At 48.0% G+C, this 24,588-nt stretch overlaps 1 protein-coding gene across 6 annotated transcripts in view; it reads right to left on the bottom strand.

Annotated features, from left to right (window-relative positions):
- The window catches only part of SIL1 (SIL1 nucleotide exchange factor), a 90,326-nt gene that overhangs the window by 28,968 nt on the left and 36,770 nt on the right, over window positions 1-24,588 (bottom strand). For all 6 annotated transcript variants that reach the window (XM_042880646.1, XM_042880647.1, XM_042880648.1 and 3 more), the window contains 4 exons: window positions 11,290-11,410; window positions 9,596-9,692; window positions 7,218-7,409; window positions 2,636-2,757 (listed from right to left, as the gene is read on the bottom strand). In XM_042880646.1, the coding sequence (XP_042736580.1) occupies window positions 2,636-2,757; window positions 7,218-7,409; window positions 9,596-9,692; window positions 11,290-11,410 (532 nt within the window). The remainder of the gene's footprint in view (window positions 1-2,635; window positions 2,758-7,217; window positions 7,410-9,595; window positions 9,693-11,289; window positions 11,411-24,588) is intronic.

The following is a 24,588-nucleotide window of genomic DNA, read 5'->3' as shown; positions in this document are numbered from 1 at the left end:
GCCCGAGGGCTCCAGTTGCTGATACCTGAAAACCATTCTCTTCCAACTGGGTTTTCAGCTCTGAGCCAGAACTCAGCTGGGCTGCAGGCAGGCAGCTCCGGTGCCAGCCTGAGGCAGCACTGCCACCCATCCTACAGCAGCAATCCACAGTGAAACCATGGCCAAAGCAAGGGGAGAAATCTCCAACTCCTGCTCAGCCTGCAGCAGGTCACTCAGCAGTGAGAAAGTTCCAAGTGTGGGGACAGAAAGCAGGGTTTTGGTTTTAGACTGTGAACTTGGGAAATCACTGGACTCTGTATGAGAGCACGGCTGCTCTCCGTGCAGCAGAGCAAGACCAGGGTGATGCACCTGGCTGCTCCATCCCTCACCGGCTTCCTACCTGAACAGTGGGAGACAAAGAATGCCTCAAGAACACCTGAATACTGTTTTTGCTTTTACAGCTTCTGGCTCCGACTCAGACTGGGCTGAGACTGCTCAGAGCCCTGTGGTTTTTTTGGGCATAACACAGCTTTGCCTATTCATGATTGCACAGGTAAAGCTCCCTCCTCCAGGTTCAGCTACAGAAGGAGCTCCAGCTATCCCAGGCTGGCTGAGGAGCTGCTACAATCACAATCCGATTTGGGGGGGGAAGGTTTGCTTAGCTTGAAACCTCTGTCCTGAGCCAAGCTAGCTGCTCTGGTAGGTGGCCAAGCAGCCGCCAGGTGGTTGTGAGCAGGAGACTGCTGCCTCTTCAGTGCCCAGACATCCAGCACAGGACTTGGTACCAGCACGTGAGCACAGCTCACAGCCCCACAGCCCAGCATGCTGCACCTCCAGGCACTTCAAGAACATTCCTACAGCCTGACTGAGCCCATTAGGAACAACTCTGTGGGAAAGAAATAAATAACAACCCCTTCGAAGAACAAAACTCAACCAAAAATGCGTGCCATTAAGTACTTGAAATGCCCCTGGCAGCAAAAACAGAGCACAGAGTAACCTGAGAAAATGTATGAACAAACAAATTAAGCAGCTAGCACAAAGCAGATGAGTTGGCATGTAGGTGTCTACTGAGAAAGCTTAAGCACAGCACAGCAAGGAGAAAAAAGCAAACTCAAAACCCAGGCATAATATTTCCTCACATTTTGGAACTGAGCTCTCAGACAGTGCTTCATCTGAACCACTCGAAATTACCATCTGTCAGAATATCCTTTAAAGAAAAAAGGCTTAAAAGTTTCCAAAGTTATATTTTCACATTGTCACGTTAGAAAAGTACAGTTTCTGTCCAAAGAAAAGCATCTCCAATTGAGGAACACCGAGCAAAGCATTAGTTTAGTCAGCCACTGCTGCATGCTCATATCATCAGACAATTAATTTCTCGAGTCCTGATAGTGTCACATTAGCTAAGTCAGGGAAGACAGGATTCAATAGTCCCTTTTCATTTCGTAGGTTTTCTTTAAATGTTTCCAGAGCCCCTGCATGACTTTCTCTTTATGAAACATAATTAAACATCCACATGCCATTAAAGATCCTACGGAAAAGATGATAACGTTGTTTCAAATATAAATGTGTGCTGGCATAGGAAGAGCAGGTCTGCATTTCTGAAGTGAAGGAATGAATCTTATTGTGATCAGTGAGTCAAAGCTCTGCTTCGAACCACGAGCTGGATCGTTTCCTGGTGTAAATCAGGGCACCTGCTCTGTCACTGAAGCCACATTACTTTACACACGCTGTAGACCAATTGCAATGTATGTAAGATTGCAAAAGAAATGTAGATCTGTAGACTGTATATTAGAGTAAGCGATAAATAATTCCTAACGGTGGAGAAAGTGACCATATTTTCAGGCATAAAAATAGGCAGATACAATAGCCCTGACTTTCAATCTTCAGTCTGAGCTTCTGACCTTGTAGTTTGGGTCCATCCAATGCATTTGTGAAGTCTCAGATGAATGCACAACACGTACATGCACAGGACAAAGCCCAGAGAGCCATCGAACCAAACGAGCGCCAACACAGCCCCTTCTGCCCATGTGGCATGCCTGAGTGACACAGATTCCCAGCTGGCACCAGGCAGCCTGGGCAGCTCCTTTGGGCAACAGCCATCCTGTAGTGAATCACAAGCATCCTCCAGATCAATCTGTAACCCTGTGCCTAATTGAAACCCTTTAGGTTATGCCTGTAGGTCGGAGGCATGCGTCCCCAGGGCTAAAAACCTTCAGAGACCATGAGAATTGCTATGTTTCTGAAATTAGCATCTCACTGTCCTAAAGCAGCCTAGGAGCAAGGAATAGGAGGGAGAAAGGAGTTCTCTGGGCAATCATAACTGCATCGTCCTTGAAATCTTCCCTCTCAAAAGGCTGCTAAGGGGAAAGGAGGAGAGGCAGCATTATTCCCCTTGGATTGTGCAAAAATGAGGAGTTCAGTGAAAAAAATGATCAGTTTCCATGCTGAATTACTTCTGGCTAAGTCTAATGAGCAGGGTGAGGATGCACTGAAGACAAGCCTGGGGGAAGCGAAGGGCTGCAAGGAAAAGGCTGGGTCAGGGAAGAGGAAAGTTGGGCGCCGCAGGAGGAGAAAAGTTGCCAGCTCTGGCTATTGAAAATAAACCAGAAGGCCGAGGACAAGCACCTGGCACACCTGGTCTGGGGGCAGAGCTCACCTGGAGAGCGCAGCTCCCAGCACAAAGGCAGCATGCTCCTTCAGGACAGCCTCTGTGCTGTTCAGGCCCTCGATCACCAGCCGCAGTCCGCCCATGGACAGGAAATCCTTCGCGTTGTCCACCTGGGAGAGAGCAGATCCCTGTCAGCACGGAACGGCCGCAGGCCTCGAGACCCAATTCAACAGTTCTTCAGGAGCTCCTTGCTTCAGAAAGAGCATCATCTCCCCGGCCCTCCCCATCTCATCAGCTCTGTGCTTCAAAAGCAATGCTAGGAAAACAGCGCAATCGTGGCGGCTGGTTCATGCAACGCTGCCGGTGAGCGATGGACGTCACGCGTGCGCTGACAGGTGGCTATTATCCAATGCAGAGGCATTGCTGACACTTGGATCAGCTATCCAAACTTCCCTCAGCACGTGCTTTGGAGTGCAGGAAACCTGGCCGTGGCAGAAGAAAAAATTCTCAGCTCGCTCCCCTGAGCGGCCATTACTGGAACCCAGGGAATCATCTGTTTTGCAAACGCAATTAATTAATTAATGCTCTAATTGTAGCACCAGGAGCTACAAATGTCTAAGAGCCTATCAGCAGCTGCATGGCTGTTCCAGGCGTTTTTCATGACCACGATCAGAACTTCCACGCAGATGTGAACAGCAAGCAGGCAGCCCCTGTTTGGGAGCGCCAGCAAGGAGCTTCTCCCTGGGGCAGCCCATACAATGATTTTTCTAAATCCGACAATATTGGACTAAGTGCCACTAGGGAGAACTCTAAACGTTAGTGGGAATTCCTCCAGGAAATTCATCGGTCTCTGACTTGAAGGAGACGTGGGGCAAACCAGACAAAAATCACAGCGGACATCTGTTCTTAGGGAGGAAATTAAAAAAGGGCTCTGGGTGGTTTGCAAACAAAAGTCAGAGAAACAGAGCCAAGTGCTTCCAGTACAAAATTCAGTCCAAAGTCAAATCGATGCGTTTTGGTTTTAAAGGCTTCTTTTTGCAGCTTAAAAGGAAACGTCTGACAAATCTGCCGAATTGCTTGTGCAAAAAACTTCTTTTGTGAAAGACACAAAGACAACAGCGTCATGTTGGTGGATGCAAAAAGAACATAAAAATTAGAATAACTGCTCCAAATGACCTCCTCATTTCAGTGAGAGCGCTGAGCTGACAGAGTAGGACAGAATAAACACTGCACACCGCTTCCATGTTCCCTCTTAGCTGACAGTTCCTTCGTGCTCAGCTTTATTTTTATCTTGACCGTGTGCCTTCACCAAAATTGGCCGTACGTCAGACACTTCAGGTACCCAAGAGAACGAAGAAACTATTGAGCTTTACGTCCTACAAGACTTTACAAGCACAAGCTGGGGAGCTACAGCTCGTCCGTTCTCCCCACTCACACAATAGCTGCCAATTGCTGCCCAGCTGCGAAGCTGCCAACAGAAAGCCCATCTCTGTGGGTTTGCTGCAGCTCATTCAGGACTTGCAGCAGCTGTTTGATCCCTTCAGATCCTACTTTTAACTGACCCTATAGGCTGGATCTGCCAGACCTCTTACTTTTCTGCAGGACCATCTTTGTCTACAAAGAAACCTGTACAGCAAACCAAATTCACCCACTGGCAAGGGCTTTGATGGCTCCAACTGTAAGAACCTGGAAGCTGTTTTAAGGCCAGAATTGGACATTTCCTTCTGCTCAGGAGGGAACAGACTCACTGTAACAGCCCAGAAAGTTTGCATCCAGCAGCAGCTGGGATAAATCCAACCACTGTGGCATCCTCACTGAGAGCAGAGTCCTGCGGGGCAGCTCTCCTGCCAGCCACAGAGCTCTGCCACAGCATACTAATTGTGCTGCAAAGCTTATTTTGAAGATGCATTCCTTTTTCAGCACCATCCTTTTCTTCTCTGGAGTATCTCCAGAGTGGAGTGGAGCTCCTTCCTCACCACTGAGAAAAGGAACACCAAAAACCACAACAGAAGTCCCAAACCCCACAGCTCGGAGGCGCTGACCTCTCTGGGGAGCAGAGGCTGCTGAGAGGCACTTTGCCTCGCTTCAGCCCACTGAAAACAGCACGAAGAAAGGCAAAGATCAAAAGAGCTCTTGACTAAAGTACACAGGCAAGGATGGAGAGGAGAGGGATGGGGGAAAAACAAATATGACAGCAGTTACTCAGGGAACGCCTTCAAATTGGAAGAGAAAGAAACTGGGGAGGGGAGATGAGAGAAAAAATGTTGGAGAATAAGAGCGAGGAAAAGCTGTATGTCAACCATCTGCAATGGAGAGGAAATTAGCAACGAGAAATGGTGTAGCATGTCAGAGGAGGGAAAGGAGAAAGATAAGGAGAGTAAATAATTGAGAGAAAGAGCCTGCAAAGCATGGAGCCGGGCTTGGCTCCACACACTGCTGTGCAAGCACCGTGAACTCTGTTTATAAATGAGTTATGCTCTGGCCTCTTCACATTTGCATTTGGTTTTTATGCATCACAGATAACCTAGCAAGCCAATCCTTCCTCCAAGATGGGCTCCCAAACATGCCAACTTGAATCCTGACTGATGAGAAGCAAAGCACAGCTGGCAACCCAAACCTCAGCAAGTACGGAGCACTCGGGCCAGCACTCGGGACAAGGAACTCAGCCCCTGCCTGCAGTTCTCCTCACGGTGAGTCAGGCCCAGGATGCCCAGGACCGCGCTGTGAGCAGGACGTGATCCTTAGGGCACAGTGCGTGCTGCCCCACAGGCGCCCTGGGAGATGAGCAGCCAGCACAGCGGCAGCAGGTTGCCCCGCTCTCTGCCTGTGCCCCAGGCTGCCGCCCCGGGCCTCCAGCAGCACAGCTCTGCAGAGGGCTCCCGGCCGTGGGTCAGCCCGCTGGAATGCGGCGCGGGCGGATCTGGCTGCTGTTCAGTAATTACATTAAGCCAGTGCTGCTCAAGTCGGTACCGAGCGGAGATAACGTTCTGGTCCCTGGAAGAAGAAAGGGAAGGAAAAGCCATGCTGGCTTACAGAACAAGTCATATTTCTTATCAGCTTCCTGCCTGATGAGAAGGTGCTGCCCAGCCATCTGCCCCAGCAGCGCAGGCACAGAGCGGCGTTGTGATCGATGCACAAAGGAGCCCTCTGTGCTCCGCGCCAGCTTCCCTGCCATTTCCCCTGTCTGACCCATTTGATGCTGGATGCGGTTCCCTTTGATGCTCTGGTCAGCCCCTGGCCAGGCAGCAGAGATCATTTTCCTGCTGCTCGTGATGCTCTGAAATCATTCACCCCAAGCAGGCGGGATTTTCTGCTGGAATAATCCAGAACACGATGTTGAAAAGCAAAGGATCCCAGTGTGTTTGGGGGCTGCTTCTTAGCATGCTGGCCTGATGCTCTGGCACCCTTAACCACAAGAATTAGCCCGAATATAAATAAATACAAAGCTCTGAGGGTGCCCATTGTTCACACTTTTTCTCTGAGTCAGACAGATGCCGTCAGTGAAACAAAGGCACAGAGAACAAACAGCAAGGAAGCCTCTGCGTGTGCATGACAGAGATTCAATGTAGAAACACAAGACAAAGAGCCCTGGAAATAGCACTTCTATTAGATGGAGCATGGGACTCCATCCTCAGCAGCTCACTCCTTCAGCTAACTTTATTATAAAAAAAAAAAAAAGTGTTTATTTTTAAATAAATGCCATTGCAGTGAAAGGTCTTGCACTGCTACGTCTCAAGAGTTCATATTCACTCTCAGAAATGCTGAAGTCAATGAGAGCGACTGCTCTCCCAGTCTGCTCCAGTTCTCCCAGTTGCCCCCATCCTCCCCACAAGGCTGTGCACAGCCTCAGTGCTTGGACACGCAGCGGCCGACCACAAAGGAGGAGCGTGATATGCTCACAGCCTGCAGCAAACCAAAGCTGAAAACGTGTGAGCATAGAGCACACAAAGAGAGATCTGAGGGGGAAAAAGAAAATGTGAGCGCAAATTGAAGAAGACAGATTTCAGGAGATATTCAGCCTCACACACAGTTAATTAGCACAGCTCAGCTGATGCTCAGCAACTGGCCGTGTGCCTGAGCTTTCAGTCATTTTTGCCACCAGCCCAGCTCTGAGAGAGGCTTTGCAGACCATTTCTTTCCCATGCCAAGATAAAACGCAGGCCTTGGGTGTCTCTTGTCTTCCCTGATACGAAGACATTCTCTGTCAGCTGCTGTAAGGGCATCTACCTGCAGCCACAGACACTTCCCATGGAAGGAGAGAGAAAATACTATTGCTTTCTTCTAGCAGCCACCACTAATGCTCACCCACAAAATTGCAGTTAAACCCATTTTCACAATATTAACACATATATAAAGAAAGAAAAAGAGGACAGGAAAAAAAGCCTGAGAACAGACAACAAATCAAGCAACACTAACCCCTAGGAAACTGCTTGCTACTGTTACGAGTGCTGATTTATTCAAACTCGGATAAAAAATAAGCCTGCAGTAGCCCTGCACTATCTGTTATTGTCCCAGGATTATGCTAATTAAGGAATTTATATTACCTGATACTGATAAGAAAAATAAAACCGCATTTATGATACCTTAGTCCCTGGATTTTACATGGTAGATACAAATGTGTTTTTGTTACCTGGTGAACATAATATTCAAGATCATAAAGCGCCGCTACTTTTTCATCCAGCGTGGAAGCAGAGCTGTTAAATTTGCTGATCAGTTTATCCATGATTTCATAATCCGTCTCCATCTTCACATTGAGCTTTTCAAACTCTTCCTTCAGTTGCTCTATGGGACGGAACTTCTTCCTTACTTCTTCCTCGTGGGCCTTCAAAGCAGGAGAAAACCAAATGAGAAGGCAGATGAAGTTTAGCACGCAAACCCAACCCAGGTGTCCAAGGGGAACCCAGCTGACTGGGGTTACCACAGTGCGGTAGGGGGGGGCACCCTGGGAGAGGGAACACCTGCACTGCGGAGCTGGGCAGCTGCTTCTGCAGCCTGATGTACTGCCCTGCCTCACTGCAGGTCCCACCACACACGGGTCTCTGTCTGTGGACTGCACAGGGCAGCCTGGAACCCAGAGGCTCACAGAGCAGCACTGCACCATGCAGCACTTATCCAACCGAGTGCAGCACAAGCAGAGCAGCCTGTTAACTGTAAAACACCAGCACACATTCCCCAAGCAGCTTAGCCTGCACCTGTACACCTTTTCTACACCTTGTGAACCTTTCAAAACAACACTGAACACAGAGGTAACAAGCACTGCTGGTCCTCATTTGCCTGTATGGGGATGTTCTCAAGACCCGACTGCCCACAGCCCTGGGCAGGCTCCCCGACGTCGCAGCTGACCATGCTGAGCAGTGTGCTGCACAAAGGGAAGGCAGCTGAAGCGCTGTGCCACGGGGCTCGTTCTAGGACAGCAGACATTGTGCAGCACTGCTTGTACAAACAGCACCCAGAGGGCTTTGAGGAACCAAGAGCAATGGAAGGGTGTGTGGCAGGGAAGGAGAAGGCTCTGCCAGAGATCTGAGCCCAGAGAGCTGCAGCATTGGTGACAGGAGGGGCAGAGCCTGCTGCTGCACACAGGACACAGAAAGCAGAGGGGACACACTGAAGGTGGGCTGCCCAAGAGCTGGGGAAAGCAAGAAACAGAAATGGAAGTAAAAGCAATCTAATGATGTACAATCTGCACTAATGATTGCCAGCCTAATCACTATAGGAACTGCACAGACACAGAGAATGCTATCCCAACTCCAGCCACACAAAAGAAATTGCTTTTGCAATAGCATATACAGGAACATGCTTGGTGTAACTCAATTTACTTTGACACAGTTACTTCAAGGATGAATTTGCTCCCTGCAGGAGAGATTTTAAATGGAGTACTTTAGGTCCATTAGATATAGCTGGTTTTAGCCCAGTTGCTGGGACAATAGCTATTCTAACAGGTTTTTCTAAAATATGGCTTATTTTCACATAATAGAGTGTCACTAATTTTTGCATTTAAATGACACTCATTTCAAGAAGTCCTGCTATCAGTAATGCTGGCTGCTGCATAAATAATCTTACAGTAAACAAAACACTGCCCTGATGCCAGATACAGGAGAAAAGATTTTCTGGACTCAAAGACTATTGCCTTGATTCCCACCTCGATTTTCCTTCAACTTCAAGGCAGCAGGAGGAGCTAGGGCTTAAGGAAATACTTGTAAGCAGAAAAGGAGAAAAAAGGCTTTGGTTAATGTGATGGATCATATATAATCCACCCATGCCATGCCAGTGGCTGCTCCTGTCCTAGGAACCAGCTCCAAGCAGCACACATATTCGGTTCGACTTCAGATCGTCTCCTCTCTGTAGCCAAACAGGAAGTTTACAGCTTCTGTAGGCAAACTTCAGCCTGTGTTTCAGCACAGCCATCTGGTTTTTGCCACCCAGGCATGAGATTGAAATCTTAAGCCATAAGATCCCTTCTAGATCCAGGCGTTCAGAGGATGCTACATCCAGTGGTTGCTCACTATCACTGAATTCAAAACAGAAGGGACTGAGCAGTATTTTCTGTACTTCCTCATTCTAATGAGGACAACAAACAGCATGTAACTTCCTTTACAAATATCCCCACACTGAGATTCATTCCACTTTGGGGGTTTGCAGACATCTTTGTGAACTAAGTGGCTGTTGAACAAATAAATCAAAACAATGGATAAAAATACAGTGCAAACAATGGAAAGGAAATGAGTACATGGGTTCACATAAGTGTCTGCAAGTAATGTTTCTGTATTATTAATTCAGGTCTAATCACAATAGTACCCAAAGAGAAAACTCTCAGGGTTCAGTCATCTCACTGACTGCACCAGCTCTGGGTTCCCAGCAAAGATCTCACAATTTCACATCAGCAGTGGCACGCCAAGAATGACAGCAAGAAATGTGGTGGCTTGCTTTAACCATCAAATTTCCAAGAAATGCTACATAGCGCATTTGCATCAGCAGACCGTGCTTTGCTTTAGAAACAACTGTCCTTACCATTCTTTCTGCCTTCTCACTTTCCTTCATTTTAGCCAATGCCTTTTTGAGCTCCTGGGATGTGAAAGAATTTGTGTCAATATCCATCTTGTTCAGCCTTGCAGAGGAAACAACAACAACAAAAAAAAGCATTATACGAGTGAACAATTTTATCTGTACTATTTTCACCGTAATATATCAGCACAGAATAACACCAGGGGAAAAGAGCTACGAGCACCAGATTACATGCATCTCACTTAAAACTGGAAAAACGCCACACTCAACAAAAGATCAGTCCCAGTGCTGCATTCTGTGTGTGGTTTGCTGACACCTCACCCTGACAATCACAAAAGGCTTTAGAACCTGCTGACCTCAAATCTCAGGTCCTAACGCAGTAAATATTGCTGATTAAAAATGCTTCTGCTTTCATGTAGGAATACAGAAAAACAGAAAGCGTTTCAGAATTTAAGAAAAGATGGAAAAGGACCACTGTGTCACTAGAAGATTACTAAGAACTTGCAAGCTTTAACATGGAGATCTACAGCTGAAGTTATGCTCTTCATCACACACAGCGTTCCACGCAGGGTGAGTCCAACCAGAAGTTCCTCAGAAATGTTAAAAAACAAAGAAACAAAAACGACACTGCGTTGTTCTTTACATGGACCTCGTTGGTTCAGGGAACTTATCTGAGCCATAAACACCTGCACAGGAAAAAAGGAAAGTCAGTCGTTGAGGCATCAGGAAGCGTATGAGCTTCTTTGTACCGCAAACTAGAGAAGTGCCATCTGCAATGGCAAATGCAATGGCAAACCCCTGTGCTTCAGGGAAGAAAGTTCCCCTTAGTAACTGAACCTGACTTTATTAAAGGAAAAGGGAAAAGCCAGCATGAGAGAAACTCTGGACATCAGTCTGGGCGCAGGGAAAGCTGTGTGATCTAAGGAGCCCATCAGCAATAACTTGTGTAAATGTACTGGGCTCAGGTCAACACAAATGAAGCCCCTACAGCTGCTCCGATGCTTTCAGATAAGATTTCAAAGGACTAAATGTAATGCAGAGGTGCCACACTGCAAATGTAGCTTTGGCATGGTAGAATGACCAAAGGAAAGATCTCTGAGATCATTCAGTCCAACCACTCACCTCTCACCAATAGCTCCCACTGAAGCCTTGTCCCTCAGGACAACACTGAAATGTTTCTTGAGCACCTCCAGGGACAGAGACCCCACCAGCTCCCTGGGCAGCCTGTGCCAGTGCACGACCACTCTTTTGGAGAAGTATTTCCTAACGTCCAACCTGAACCTCCAAAGGTGCAGCATCAGGCCATTCCCTCTAGTCCTGTTGCTGTTACAGGGGAGAAGTGGCTCACCACAGCTCATCACAGCCTCCTTTTGGCAGCTGTGGAGAGCAGTCACACCTCCCCTGAGCCTCCTCTTGTCCAGACTAACAATCCCAGCTCCCTCAGCCACTCCTCATCGTGGCACAGGAAGCCACAAAGACGTGCCTGTATATCCACACTCAGCACTTCTACCCACCTTCCAAAGGAAACACAGAAGATGGGGGCCAGTTTTCTGCACTGCTGAACCCTTAAACCAGCAATTAGGTTTCCAGCAGAGACAGCGATTGAGTGTACCAGGGATCCTGGCTGCTAATAAAAGACATGAAACCACAGTTCCTCCAGATCTGTGCAGCAAGAAGACAGGAGCTTTGTGTCACTGTACCTTTTTCTCCTTCTCTCTTCTCTTGTGTCACTTTTCCCACTTTCACTGTCTGGAAGCCGGGCTTCTCTCTCTCCTGTCTGCAGATTTAACCGAACGTGTGACCCTGCAGGAACAGCTTGACCTATAAACAAGAGTGAGGTTGTTTTAGGCCGTGTGCACTATTGCAGGTCTGTATACAAAGGGCTGGAGTCAAATGCTCCTGCTCCAAAGAGCCACACAGAAACCCCCATCCTGCACTGCAGAGACAGCAAGTCGCTCAGTGCTGAGCACTCAACCCTCCTGCAACAGCCTTGTGAACAGGTGCTGCTTCAACCCTGCAGAAATGCCACACTGACCTTACATGCCAGTTCCTAAGCAAGCATTAAAAAACCTACATCAGGAGTGAATTCTGAGACTGTTTGGAGAGAGGGGAATAGACTGCTGAATAAAACGCAGCTGCCAAAATGAAATCAAAGCGCACATCTGAGTACAGCCTGGTGGGCTGAATATCAAGCGTACTGATGTGAGGTTGTGTTGGTTTGGAAATATTGTATTAAAAGGAATAACTGATCACTGCTACCTGCCAACAAAAATACACAGAATACATTAAGCTTTGCTTTTAAATGCACAAAAGATGGGAAATTCAGAGTACTTTTCTTGGTCACAATTCAGCACAAACACGTCATGATGGCCAGCTGTTGCACAGGGATGGAGAGAGAGCAACGTTTGGTTGCTTCCTCTTCCATTTTGTTTCCTCTCCATTTAATGGAAGAAGTTTGCCTGCTTAAGAAAGCAGGATCGCAGCTGAAGGAACATGGAGATCTCAGCTGCACATACCCAGAAGCACACAAACAGACACACAGCTGCTCACTGGCTTCTCCACATGGATTTCCTCCTTGTCTTTTCTTTGTTTCCTAAGATGATGTCTAGAATAAAACAACTCAGCATGGAGGAGACAGGTAGTGTCTCCTATCAAAGGGAAGTGAAGACAAGGATAATTATTTTGTACAATAAATGCATGTTCTCATACATAAAATCCTCTAATCTAGGGAATCAACAGATTGATCCCTCCTATTGAAGACCAAAGAGACATTTCACTGATCAAAGGATGCAGCGCTTCCTACTTAAGACTGTAACGTTTGTCACAATTCAGACAAAAACGTTTCAAAGCCTAAAGCCATGCAGCAGGTACAAACACACTCACAAAACCCAGGGAAATCCAGTTTGGAGGATTTCTGAGTGCATTTCTGATTTCTCTTTCTGAGTGCATTTCTCTCTCCCACATCCTTTCGACGTTGCCTTGGTTTGATACACAGAGGGATTGACGTGATTATCTGTGTTAACTATGTGAGCCCGGGCCATTTGGCCTGCCCTGCACACAGCCCGCAGGAGAGCCTCATAGCCCAACCACTCCACTGCTCCTTGACCTGTTACACATGGGAGCCTCTGCCAAGAGAGGAGCACCTGTCCACTTCCCAGAGGTCAGCAATGTGCTGTGATAGCTGAATGTTCCCTGTGCAGCCGGGCTGCGATGGCTGCCAAGGAGCTTGTAAGGGCTGCTCCTCCTCTGTGTTTCAAGAGGCATCGAGGCAGGGGACCGCTGGCAAGAGAAAGATGTGTTCAGTGGCTTCACGTGCCGAATATGCAGGACGCCTGCCTCCTCCAAGGACACGACCACCACTTAGCCAAGGAGACAGCGAGGGAAAAGCCGGGTCCTTCCCAGCAGCAGGTGAGCAGCTCTCCTCGCCGGGCCAAAAAGCACTCGGGCAGCCCAGGCTGCAACCACAGCACCTGCTCAAGCAGTCCCTGATTTGTCAAATGCAGCCAGAAATAAATGTCCCTCTTACAACAGTACAGTGTATTCTGGCTTTCATGTTGCTGGTGCATCTGGCCACATTAGTTCACGCTGTTGCCAGGGGAGAGGAACAAGGCTGACGGGCTTTACTTAAAAGAAACATAAAAAGGCAAAGCAATGGAGCAGCCTCCAGTAGGGCTGCCTGACTCCCATGTGACCAGTCCTCCCAGTTTCTATTTTGGGCGAGCAGTAAATAAAAGAGAATCTGAACCCCAACGTGCACGAGCTCACAAACTCAGCATGACCGAATTAAGGACGCTGCCATCAGAGAAGACACAAACCTTTCCACTTCTGCTTCTTTCCACTGTCCTAAACGAGATTTGACTAAGACTGTCCAAAGCCCAGAGCAGAAATCTCAGCTCTGATGTATTTAAACGGCATTTATTGCTGCAGGAGTTTCTTCTTGCCACTGTGCACAGCAGCACAGGTTCATGCAACAGCAGGACAAACATATTGCCTTATTAAATAAAGCAAGAAAGACAACTCTGCTTTCAGTGAAAAGATCTGTGCAGTCACGTAAAATATTCCAGATGTTTGAGGCAGGGTGAGGGCCGCAGCCTTGTTCAGTTTGGGATATTCCTGAGGGTCATTCACAAAGCATGTTTCAGGGTGGGCTGACTTCAACAATGTGATTAAAACTGATTTAAATTTGCAAGTTGGAAACCCTGCACGTTAATCTCACTGCAGCATGTAGCTGCTAGACACTTCCCTCAAAAATAGTTGATTCTCTTTGATTCCTATAATTTGACAGTATTCAACAACTAGCAGCACGCACCGGAGCTATACATATGTAAGCAATTACACAGCTTAACGTTCTGTTGATACAGAATCATATTCTTAATAGCTTTTTTTTCCTAGAGGAATTCATTTTTACTTATTGTTTGTATTAAGTTGCATTTGGGAACCAAAGCTCAATTAAAAAGAGTAACAACAATTTTATATGTAAGTGATTTTCTGCCCTTATTTTCTCCTTGATACCTCTGAAAAAGAAAAGCTTACCCAAACAGGTGTGTGTCACACACTCGCACGCAGAACCGCGCTGTTCCTCACCTTCCAGCGACCTCAGACTCCTCCAGCTCTACCCCTTGTCCCATCCCATGGCCGCTTCCCCACGCAGGGATGAAGGCTTTCCACGTCATCAACACCTCCGCTCACATTCACCCAACCAGGGAGCGGTTGCTCACGCTGCCAACACCCCGCTTTGGATGTGCAGAAAAGGCCGGACTCACCCAGGGAGGAACGCAGCCAACCCTCCCCCCACATCCCATCTGCGTCCTGCACACCTCACACAAAGCCCAGCTGCATGGCTTGGCTCTGCTCCACCTGTCCAGGGACCACCAGTGTACAGAAGCCCCCTGCGGCCCCATATCAACGAGCGCCAGGCAGGAGCTGGGTGCCATGCTGGGTCCCCGAGCTCTTAGCGACGCGCTAGCATTCGTCAGACACGGATGTGCCCTGTCTGTCTTCAAAGTTGCTTAAAGTGACACTGAGGAAGGATTTAATTTATAGCCCTACTCTTTTAATCTTGGTCAGCCAGATTTTTTCAGACATCCGTTTATTTCTCCTTATAATATATTAGATGGAGGAACCACACCGGAGTCAGCTTCAAGACAGCAACTCACTCTCAGGGGTTCTGCTGACATTTATAAACTGATCTTATTTCTCTTGTGTGTTTTATGTTATCAGCTAAACCTGTCGGCTTAAATTATTGCCTTGTAACCAAATCACAGTTATCTAGTATTTTGTTATGTGTACGTTTCTGAAGCTCTGTACCTATATCAAGTTCTGCAGGGGCTGAAAACAAGACTATAAGCAAATAAACAAATGGAAAACATAACACACTTCCATCGCATACGCTGCTAGGGGAAGAATCAGGCACAGCATATGCAGAGTAACTGAAAGCAGAGGGCTGCTGTGCAGGAGATCTGTCACATAACAAGACACAGGCAAGCTCATCACTCCGTTCCCAGACAGGGATGAAATGCCAACTGCGTGTCCTCACTGGGCAAGGAAGGCGCAGTCCTGCTCAGCACCTTTCCAGTGCAGTGCTCCATAGAGGCCAGCTAGTTTTGCCCCTCTGCACAGGGGACAAGGCACAGCCAGGCTCAAACAACAATAAGCAGGCATGACAAATAACAGGGGAAGTTCTGCAGCACACGTATACAAATAAACCTCACAGAGCAATCTGTAACCTGTCTCTGAGTTTCCCCACCTCCACCGGAGCAGCGCTCCATGGACCTGCCCAGCAGTGCAGCTCCACTCCATTCCTGCAGCAGGCAGCTGCTCTGGGTTGGCTTCTGCAGGCAGGAGCAGGGCGCTCAGCATCCCGAGCAGCCCCTGGCCCTGCTCCTCCCTTCTGCCTGCTCTCTTCCCAAGTAAGTATCCTCATTTACCACTGGGAAAAAAAAAGAAAAAAAAAGAGAGAGTGTGTGTGTGCGTGAAAACAAACCACCAAGTCAGTAACTGGCTCCGCAGCTTTTAGAAATCACTTTGGTGTCTGAGAGTGCCACACAGCATCTACCTTTCTTTGCTCTTTGTTTCTTTCAGTGCAGAGGAGTTAGGGGATGGGACTTTCTGATATAGGCAACAAAAGAATCCACAAATCGATGCCTGAACCTTCCCAGCAAAGCAAACCGGCACTGCTGCAATTTTGAAAATAATAAGGCTGCACAAGGCTGGCAGAGCATCGCTGAGAAGCTATCTGATAATCCTACATCTCTTCCTTTAAAAATAATGATTAAAAAGCACAGGGAGACAAATCCTCAGAAGCAGAACAGCTCCACTCCACTGTGGTCCAGGAGCCAGCAGCACCATGGCAGGCGTGGAGGAGATGCTGGGGAATTCTGGCAGCCTCTGAAGCTCTGAAGTGCTGGAAGCAGCCAGCAGCAATACCAGGATCGGCCCCTGGGCACCGACCAGCCCCACTGCAGCTCAGGTCACAAACAACCACTGCCTCTTTGGCACAGAGGACAGAGGACAGAGCCCAGGCAGTAGTTGGAGACAGCTCTGCCCAGGCAACACAATGCCGATGCCCAGCACCTCCCAGCTGCGTGTCCTGCTGCGTGCTCTGCCTGCTGAGCAGGTGGGGGCTCACACGAGAGCCCTGTGAGCACGGTGCTGTCAGCCTGCTTCCCAGCCCGAGTGCTATGTCCAAAGAAAAGAAGAGGAAACCTTACTCTGGAGTGGTTTGGAGCACGCTCCAGCTCCAGACTCACTGGTTAGCAGTGGTGAGCACAGAGGCAGCCTGGGCTTTCTAAAGGCTGAGTCATAGCACTCCTTGGGCTGCTTGTTATTTCAAAATAGAACATTTTTACATACAAAAGGAAAAGAAGATGTGTAGCAGGCACAGGTCAAGAAGAGATGGATTACTGATGGGAAGAGAAAGCACAGAGCCTGAATCTCATTTTGCGATTTTCTGCCCTTCACTTTTTCTGCTTGTGGCCTTTTACATTAGTTCACTGTCCAGCACTCACAGGTTCTCCCAGTTTAGTGCCACCTGAAAAGGGAATTAATACTACACAGGTCACCTCCTGGGGGCAGGGTTCAGCAGCATCAGCCCCCAGCCCCCCAAAGCTCTCCACAGAAGCCATCCCAGGCATCTTCCGCTGCTCCTCATTTGCAGCACAGCAGTGAGGGAGCTCCTGCTCCAGCTCTCATGCTCACCTTTAAGCATGAGCTTCTGTGAAGCTGGACCAAATGCTCTGTGCAGGCACCACGGCCACTGTGTGTGCATTTCTTATTTCCAGTGATTCTGCTCTTCTGGGAAGTGGCAGCCTGTTGAAGCCTTTGTGAAGCCCTGTCCTACTCGCTGCCCATCCCTCCATGACTCTCAGCTCTGTGCAGTGACAGCAGGAGCTCTAGTACCTGCTGTAATTAAATAGAGAGAAAACTCCCTTTTATAATTACTGCATGCCTACAATGCTCACAACCTATTTCTTTAACAAGTGCTTGTGGCATCTGCAGGAGTCACATCCCTTCCAGGGCTGCCTGGATGGCTGTTGGCCGCCTCTGTCTGCAAACGTCAAGTCCTCACAGTGTCAAGCTGCTCTTATCACCATTATTTTGTATTATTATTGCACCTGAGAGACCTCAGTATGAACAAAGAACCTGCTGTGCAAAGTACCTACAAGGACATAGAGACATCACTTGCTGGGATTACAGAGGAAAGCACGAGAGAAGAACTTTGTCCTTACGGCATGTGCAAGCAGCAAATACCATTTCTCACAACCATTGCTATGAGCTCACATTTCTGCGGAGTAAGGCTACAGAACTCACAGGTCTCAGATATTCAGCCTCTTCTTACTAAAGATGAATAAAACTAAATTGCTAAATTCTTCTAAATTGGGCAAACGTAGGATCCATGCGGTGTCCGGGGCATCAATACCCCACAGACTGTTGGAAGTGGGGCACTGCATCCCTTCAGTCTTACCAGCTCTCAGCACAACTCAGACCACGTCTTCCAGGAATGCTGAAACTGATGAATTATCCAGAGGCTGAAGAAACAGTTAAAAAAAAAAAATTAAAAAAAAAACAAACACCAAACCACCACCAACAAAAAAAAAAAAAACAACAAGGATGTTTCACATAAAAGACTTAGTTGGTCCATTTATCTGACAAATCCTCTCCATAATACTCCAAGCTACACTAATAAACACCCTGCTATTCAGCCTGTCAAAATGGTGATGTCTAAATACAAAACCTTCTCCAGCACTGAATCTGTTCCACTCCGAGCAGGGACAGAGCCATCTGAATCTGTTCCCAGATCAATTCCCAGTGCTGCTGCTGGCAGCAAAGCCACCCCCAGGAAACCCCCAGAACTCCACTGACACATCCCAAAGCTCCACCATCCCTGCTCCTGCCCAGGCATCCTTTTGTGTCCCAAAGGAAAAACCTTGCTCTCTGCTGAACCTGAGTCACACTCCTCAGGGCACAGGGAAAAAAGCCTTTTTCTATTGCGGTTTCTCATTTAGTGAGTCAGAATTCACTTACTGGTGCTTCCTGGGATACTGCCTTCCTATGGCGGATGCCACAGAGTCCACTGCACGGATTTGGAGTGCTCAGGACTCCGTAAAGCCAAGGTTATGAGGGGATGAGTGCCCACAGCAAACCCTGGGAGAACTTAATCTTTCTTGCATCATATGATTTTAATGTCAACAGCTTGCTTGCTGCAGTAATGATGATGTCTTTAAACACCATCCGTCAGGCCCACCGCTCAAACGCATGTTTATTTGGAAAAGGTTGCAAAGCTCCTCCTTTGTTTCAGTGCAGAGAGGTCTTCTCTGTAATTTGTTTCCCTTGCCATATATAATGAAAATGTTTTTAAAATCTCTTCAGAATCCAATCCCTCCCTCTGTGAATCAATCTGCAGCTAAAGGAGAACAGTGGCTCACAAGGAAGGTGCTTTCCAATAGGTAATAGTTGGTCAGACACGTGAAAGCATCAGTTACATTTGGACACTCGGCTGGACCGCTGCTTATGACTGCCAATTTAAGCTGAGCCAGCGCTCTCCCACTGCACCACTATTTGTGCTCTCCGAATTGTGAGCACGCACCGAGAGTCGGGTTATTCAGGCCCGCTGTGCCCCACAAGCACTGGGCTGCGGCTCCTGCCAAACCCACCTGCTGCCTCGGCCAGGAGAGCAAAATGAGCCAGCTGCCAGCCCCAAAACCCATCAAAACTCAAACACCTTGCAGCGGGAGCGACTGCAGAGGACGAGAGCTGGCAGGCAGGCGTGGGGCAGGGAACGGCGCGTCTGCCACTTGATGGGATGCTCAGATAGAGAGCGATGGCAGCGAGGGCGGAAGCGAGCGAGGAAGGCTCTCGGGTAAGGAGTGCTGGGAGTGCTCAAGGAGGACATATGGAGCCTCTCTGATGGGAGGCACTGCTGCAGCATCTGTTGATGTATCTGCTGCTGCCAGCACAGAAAAGCTTCGAATTGCAAGGAGCTCCTTGCAACAAGTGCTTCTGCCCTTCCACCTCCCTTTCTGCAAAGGATTCTCTCGTTTGCACTACGACAGCAGATAATACACCAGGAGGAAAAAAAAAGTCATAGCACGAAGGAAGCATGCTGGCAAAAACATATGGTCTTGCCTTATAAGCAAAACCTTATCCCCAGCTTTGAGCCAGCCATTTCTTACACACTACCCCACACCCCTGGTTACAGCATGATGCATGTGGCTTAGCAATTCAATACAAAGCACTTCATTTGTTCTCTGTACTCATATCAGGCTCGATTCTGTGAACTGCAGCAGTACGGAGAGCAGTTTGCTCCAAAGCTCTGGGCAGCAAGAAGAAAGCAGGGATCGGAGGTCCCAGCCACGCTGGGCTCATTCTGGCTCTCCAGCTCCATGGGCACTGTGCTGACCTGTGTCTCACCGTGTCGCTGAGTCAAAACCAAGCAGACCTGTTATTTACAAAAGCCAGTCATAAACCCTCGCCAGCTCACTATGTTATTTATTCCTAAACTACTTCATAATGTCACTGCAGCCTGTTAAATAACTGTCATCCCACAGGTGTATTTGTTATACTTGGAAGCCCATCTGGGATACTGCACACTTACCTACACTCAGAGAAGAAGGCAGAACGTAGGCAGACAAGGACAATGGGGATGACCAGGAGAACTGAGAATCTACAGAAGGAAGTAAGAAAGATATTTATCCTGCCTAATTTAGGAATCTGATAGATGCTTTTTTCTGAGTCAGGCACCATTGGCTTCTTTACTGTGAAAGACATTAGCACCTCCAAAACATCAACAACTATGGTTGTCTTCATTATCTGCCCTAGAGATGTAAAAGTCACTCTCAAAGAGCTTCTTTTTCTCTCTCCAGAGAGCACTGAGAAAACCACGCACAGAAAACTGCCTGAAACAACCTGGTAATGCAAGGAAAGGAGCAGTTACTCCCTTAAAATCATACAACTGTTTGAGTTGGAAGGGAACTTCAAAGGTCATCTAGTCCAACTCCCCTGCAATGAACAGAGACATCTCCAACTAATCAGGTTGCTCAGAGCCTCGTCCAGCCTGACTTTGAGCATACCCAGGGACAGAGCATCCACCCCATCTTGAAGCAGATGATGCTGCACACCTCAGACAGGTGTGAGTCATGGTATATTGACAGCACCTCGTGGGCCTCTCACATGAATTCCACAGTTTGCTGCAGCACAGCCAACACACACTGCACGACAACCAGGGCTGTGGCCAAGCAGACCACTGGCACCCGCTCCTGGGAGGAATAATCCAGCGGGACCAGCAGTGAGAATCAGGGCCCTAAACAAGGCCATGATGAATCTGTGATACGAAAAGAGAAGCTGAAGTCTAAGATTCAGGGAGAGGAGCAGGGGCAAAGACAAACCAATAAAAGAAAGCCACCATGTTTTCCAAGGGTGAGAAGCTTGAGCAGGGATCTTCATGACCAGCTATAAGTGGTGTCCGTTCCTGCACTCACCCTCTGTGTAAACAAAGCACTCAAAGCTGAAACTGAAAAGGCAGACACAAATCCTCCCTGTGCATGGCTCCAGCTATCCCTGGGAGCGTTTCAGGACGTGCTGTACAGCTGGCAGAGCACACTGCTTGATGCCTGGGATTGCATCTCCACGAGATGTGTGTCAGCTGGCCCACCTCACGCAGCACGGCGCGGTCACAGTACAGCACAGCACCACTTCCACCAGGCCTACAGCATCCAGCAGAGCCAAGAGAGAGCAGGTCTGCAGACAGTTGGACAACATTTCCCCTGTTAAGTGCTGGAAGGTGCCTGATCCGAAGTGCCTGGCTGTGACGAGCAGAACATATCGAGTGCAACGCCTGCCAGCTCTGCTGCCAAGCCATAGTGAGAATGAATTTGAATAATAAAAGCTGGAATAAGAAGATGCCTTGGAGAGCGTGTTGGTATAGTGCCTTCCTAAGCTTCAATTTAAAGCCTCATTTCTACAGCTAATGCAGTCGTAAGGGACATTAGCCTAATTTTTGTCAAGAGAACTTGTCAACACTGCAGTATTTAAGACAGGCACTAAGGACTTGTTTTATCTCACAGATAGATCACCGAGAAAGAAAGTAGCTGTGCCATGCTTGGTTCACAGGAAAATAAATAGACATTCTTCCTGGGCCTCACTGGGAGATGCTGGGATTTGTGGGGGGTTTAAAGAACATGCACATCAGCGGCCTCACACTTTGGCCAGTGTGCAGTGCACTCCTGCAGCAGAAATCAGGTCCAAACCCACAAGAGGATTAGGTATGGGAACCCACAGGAACATACTTTAGACACCCAAAGACACAAAAGTCCTGTCCTTTCACTTCTGTATACATTATGTAAAACACGCCCTGAAGAGTCTACTGATGGTGCTCACTGCTGTAATCACAGATAGCTAGCAGACTGTAACTAGGGCTAGCAGTAGAGAATTGGCTTTGTCTCCTCAGCTGCTCAAGAAGGAAGTTAAAATGGAAATTGCCTGGCCTGATTTTGGGAGATGCTCCGTGAGTCAGCAGAAAGAGAAGAAGAGGGGCCATAACCTGTATCTTCAGAGGAAAAAAACATTTGCACGATCCTGCTCCCATCATAGCCCTGCTGATATCTTTGGCATCTGTCACAGTGCAGCCGCTCTGCGATAAAAACTGCAAGAGCCTTAATATATTCTAGTAAGCCAGCCCTGGAACACGCTCCCTTTGTGTGAGCAAGGCTGCTCCCACTCCAACAGACACTGTCCCTGCAAGCTGTCCTTGACATCCTGGCCCGCTCCTTTCCCCTTCAGCACCAAACTGGAGCTTTCTGAAATAGTTAACATGCTCGCACAAGCTCACAGCTTCATGCTTTCCATCCACCAGCCTCTGAGCTGCATTTGCAACAAGTCCAAGATAATAATGTTGGGGCCAAGGCAAAAAAGCTCATGTGAGACCTGCAGCTTCCTTAATGCAAAGGCAAAATACCCTTTCATTTGCAGGAGTGATCTGGGGCTGCAGGCTGACAGGCAGGAGGACAGCTCTGCTCTGCTACAGATTCTGTGCTCGCAGAAGAGCTAAATCATTACGATGGCCAGAAACATCCCCTGGGAAGGAAATCCTCTCAAAGATAAATCAATAACTCAGTGTAATTTTAGCATGCAGCCAGGAGAATTTACATTGCCAGGAAGGCTGAGAGCTCTGTCACAGGGACAGAGCTGCAGCAGAGCTGAGTGTCCTGCAGCGCTTCCCCAGGTGAGAACCCAGGCTCTGGGTCCTGGGCAAAGCACTGCAAGCAGTCTGGACTCCGGTGTGCTGGCACTGCTGTGGTCCCAGAAGGACACAGCAGTGGGCAAAATGACGTGGCACAGCTAAAGTTCCCTGGAAGGAACCTACCTGCATCCCACCTGCCCTCCTCCAGAGGCAGACACAGCTGGCAGATGCTCCTGGGTCTCAGGGGTAAAAGCACGCAAACACAAAGCAGGATGTAAAAACACAGAGCACGGGGGAAGCATCACAGCCACTGCCTTTATCCCCTGGCTGGGGGTTACAGGGGCTCCTACCAGCAAGAGCATCTGCAAAATAAGGCGAGACAGTGATGCGCTGCAGAACACGCTGTGATTAATGAGACTGCAATTTAGGTAATTATATTAATGCAAAGTATGCTTGGACCAATAAGTTCAAGGAAACTAATGACACTTTACAGTGTGGTTCAACACCAAGCAGTAACTCTGGTGAAAAGAGTAGGGGAGAAAAAAAAAAAAAAGGGACCCTAATTATTCAGTAGTTCTTCTCCTCACAGATTCTCAGGGTCAGCTTGGAGGAGAAGGTGGCCTGAATTATATTTTCGTTTCCAGAACATCAACAGAATCGTTAAGTAAGTTCCAGCAGCAAGGTCGAAGCCTGCCCACAGTTATGCATGCTGCCCCTCCTGCCTGCCAGCTCCAGCACACCGTCATCACCAGGAAGGTGTCAGGCTGACGGTGTCCTCTGTGAGCAGCTTTGAAATACATGCACCCTGTGATGTTCCTCTGGAGATGTGGCCGCTGTGCCACTGCCATCTTTTTCCTCCAGCTCCCAGCACAGAGGGATAAATTGCAACTAATTCCTTAGGAGCTAAAATGGTCTCTGTGAAGTGCAGGACTTGAACCTTACTGAAGATAAGCTTGATGAGCAAACACTCCAGTCTATTCAGCAGCAATTTACTGCATACCCGTGCCACCTACATACTGCACATCTCTGTAACCAAACCACCAGGCAGACGTGCAGCCTGTGCTGCTGAAGCACTGAGGTGCTGGAACACCCACAAGCACCTGGGGAGCTCTGAGCAGGACTGCTCAGCATCCTGCTTCGTTCGAAGTTGCACGAACATACGCCGTTCCACCCGCTCTCCTTCAGTCCCATCAGGCTCTCCCAGCAGATGTGCCCACACCCCCTAAGTGCTGACACATTCCAGGTGCCTCTATCTGCAAATCTGGCTCTACAGGAGCTCCAGATGTGCCCGTGTTTCCACACTATTTCAGCAAGTCTTGGACTCTGCACCTCTAAAACGCCAAGGGCTGTCAGCAGAGCTGATCCAAAGGATTCACACCAGCATCGATTCAAAGAGCTGGAGAGGCAGTCTTATCATCCCAAACCCAAGTGTTACATTCTTTAGGCTCCCACAGCGCACAACACGACATGCCCAAGGAGCAACAGCAGAACAATTCTGCAATGGCAACACAAAACCACACCAACGCACCTCCACGCTCGGCACAAAACCAAACCCAATGGCAAAACCTGAGGCAGATGGTTCAGAGGTTCACCTCACGTTCAGAGGTGCAGTGCTCCAAGACTGCACTCACATGCTACCAGCAGGTAAAGCTCTCCAGCCAGCTACTGGGCTCAGCAGCATCACGAAACCTGCAAAAAGCCAACTCAGAGATGACTGGGAAGACATGTATAAAGAAATCTGTCACACGGCAATTTGTGTGCACCCAAATGTCCTGCAACAAAATTAGAAATCAATAGCAAGAATCAGAAACCCTCAACCACACTTATATATAAAAATATAAAGAACACTTGTAACATTGATTTTTTTTTTAAGTGTCTATGAGAAGACAGTTGCAAAAGAGTCTGAGAAAGCAAAGCAAAATGCCTGAGTTGAAGCCCTTTTTCTTAAAAAGACATTAATAATGGATTTTCAATGCAAGAAGAAAAACTGAAACCCACACCAAATTCTCCTGGTAATAACAGCTTTCTGCAAAGCCCAGCTATTAACGTAACAGGGACGTCCATCAATCAAGCACACAGAAAGTACTTCGAGAGCTAAAAAAGGAGCAAGCAAACATCTGCTTTTGGCAACTTAAATTTTGTCCTTAAATGCAAGGAACATAATAAATTATCACAAAGTTGGAATTGAACTCATTTTTTTTCCACCCTGGACAGCTAAGTGCTGAGCACAAGGGTAAAGGTACATAAACACAGCACTGCTGTGATTTGTGCCTGACAGAAAACTGGAGAAATAGGCATGATTTCATCTGTAGACTGAGCAACA

The sequence above is a fragment of the Lagopus leucura genome, unplaced genomic scaffold, assembly GCF_019238085.1.
Source record: "Lagopus leucura isolate 7727_CA_CO unplaced genomic scaffold, USGS_WTPT01 Super-Scaffold_100027, whole genome shotgun sequence".
Lineage (NCBI taxonomy): Eukaryota > Metazoa > Chordata > Aves > Galliformes > Phasianidae > Lagopus > Lagopus leucura.
This window is presented reverse-complemented; position numbering and strand designations above follow the sequence as displayed.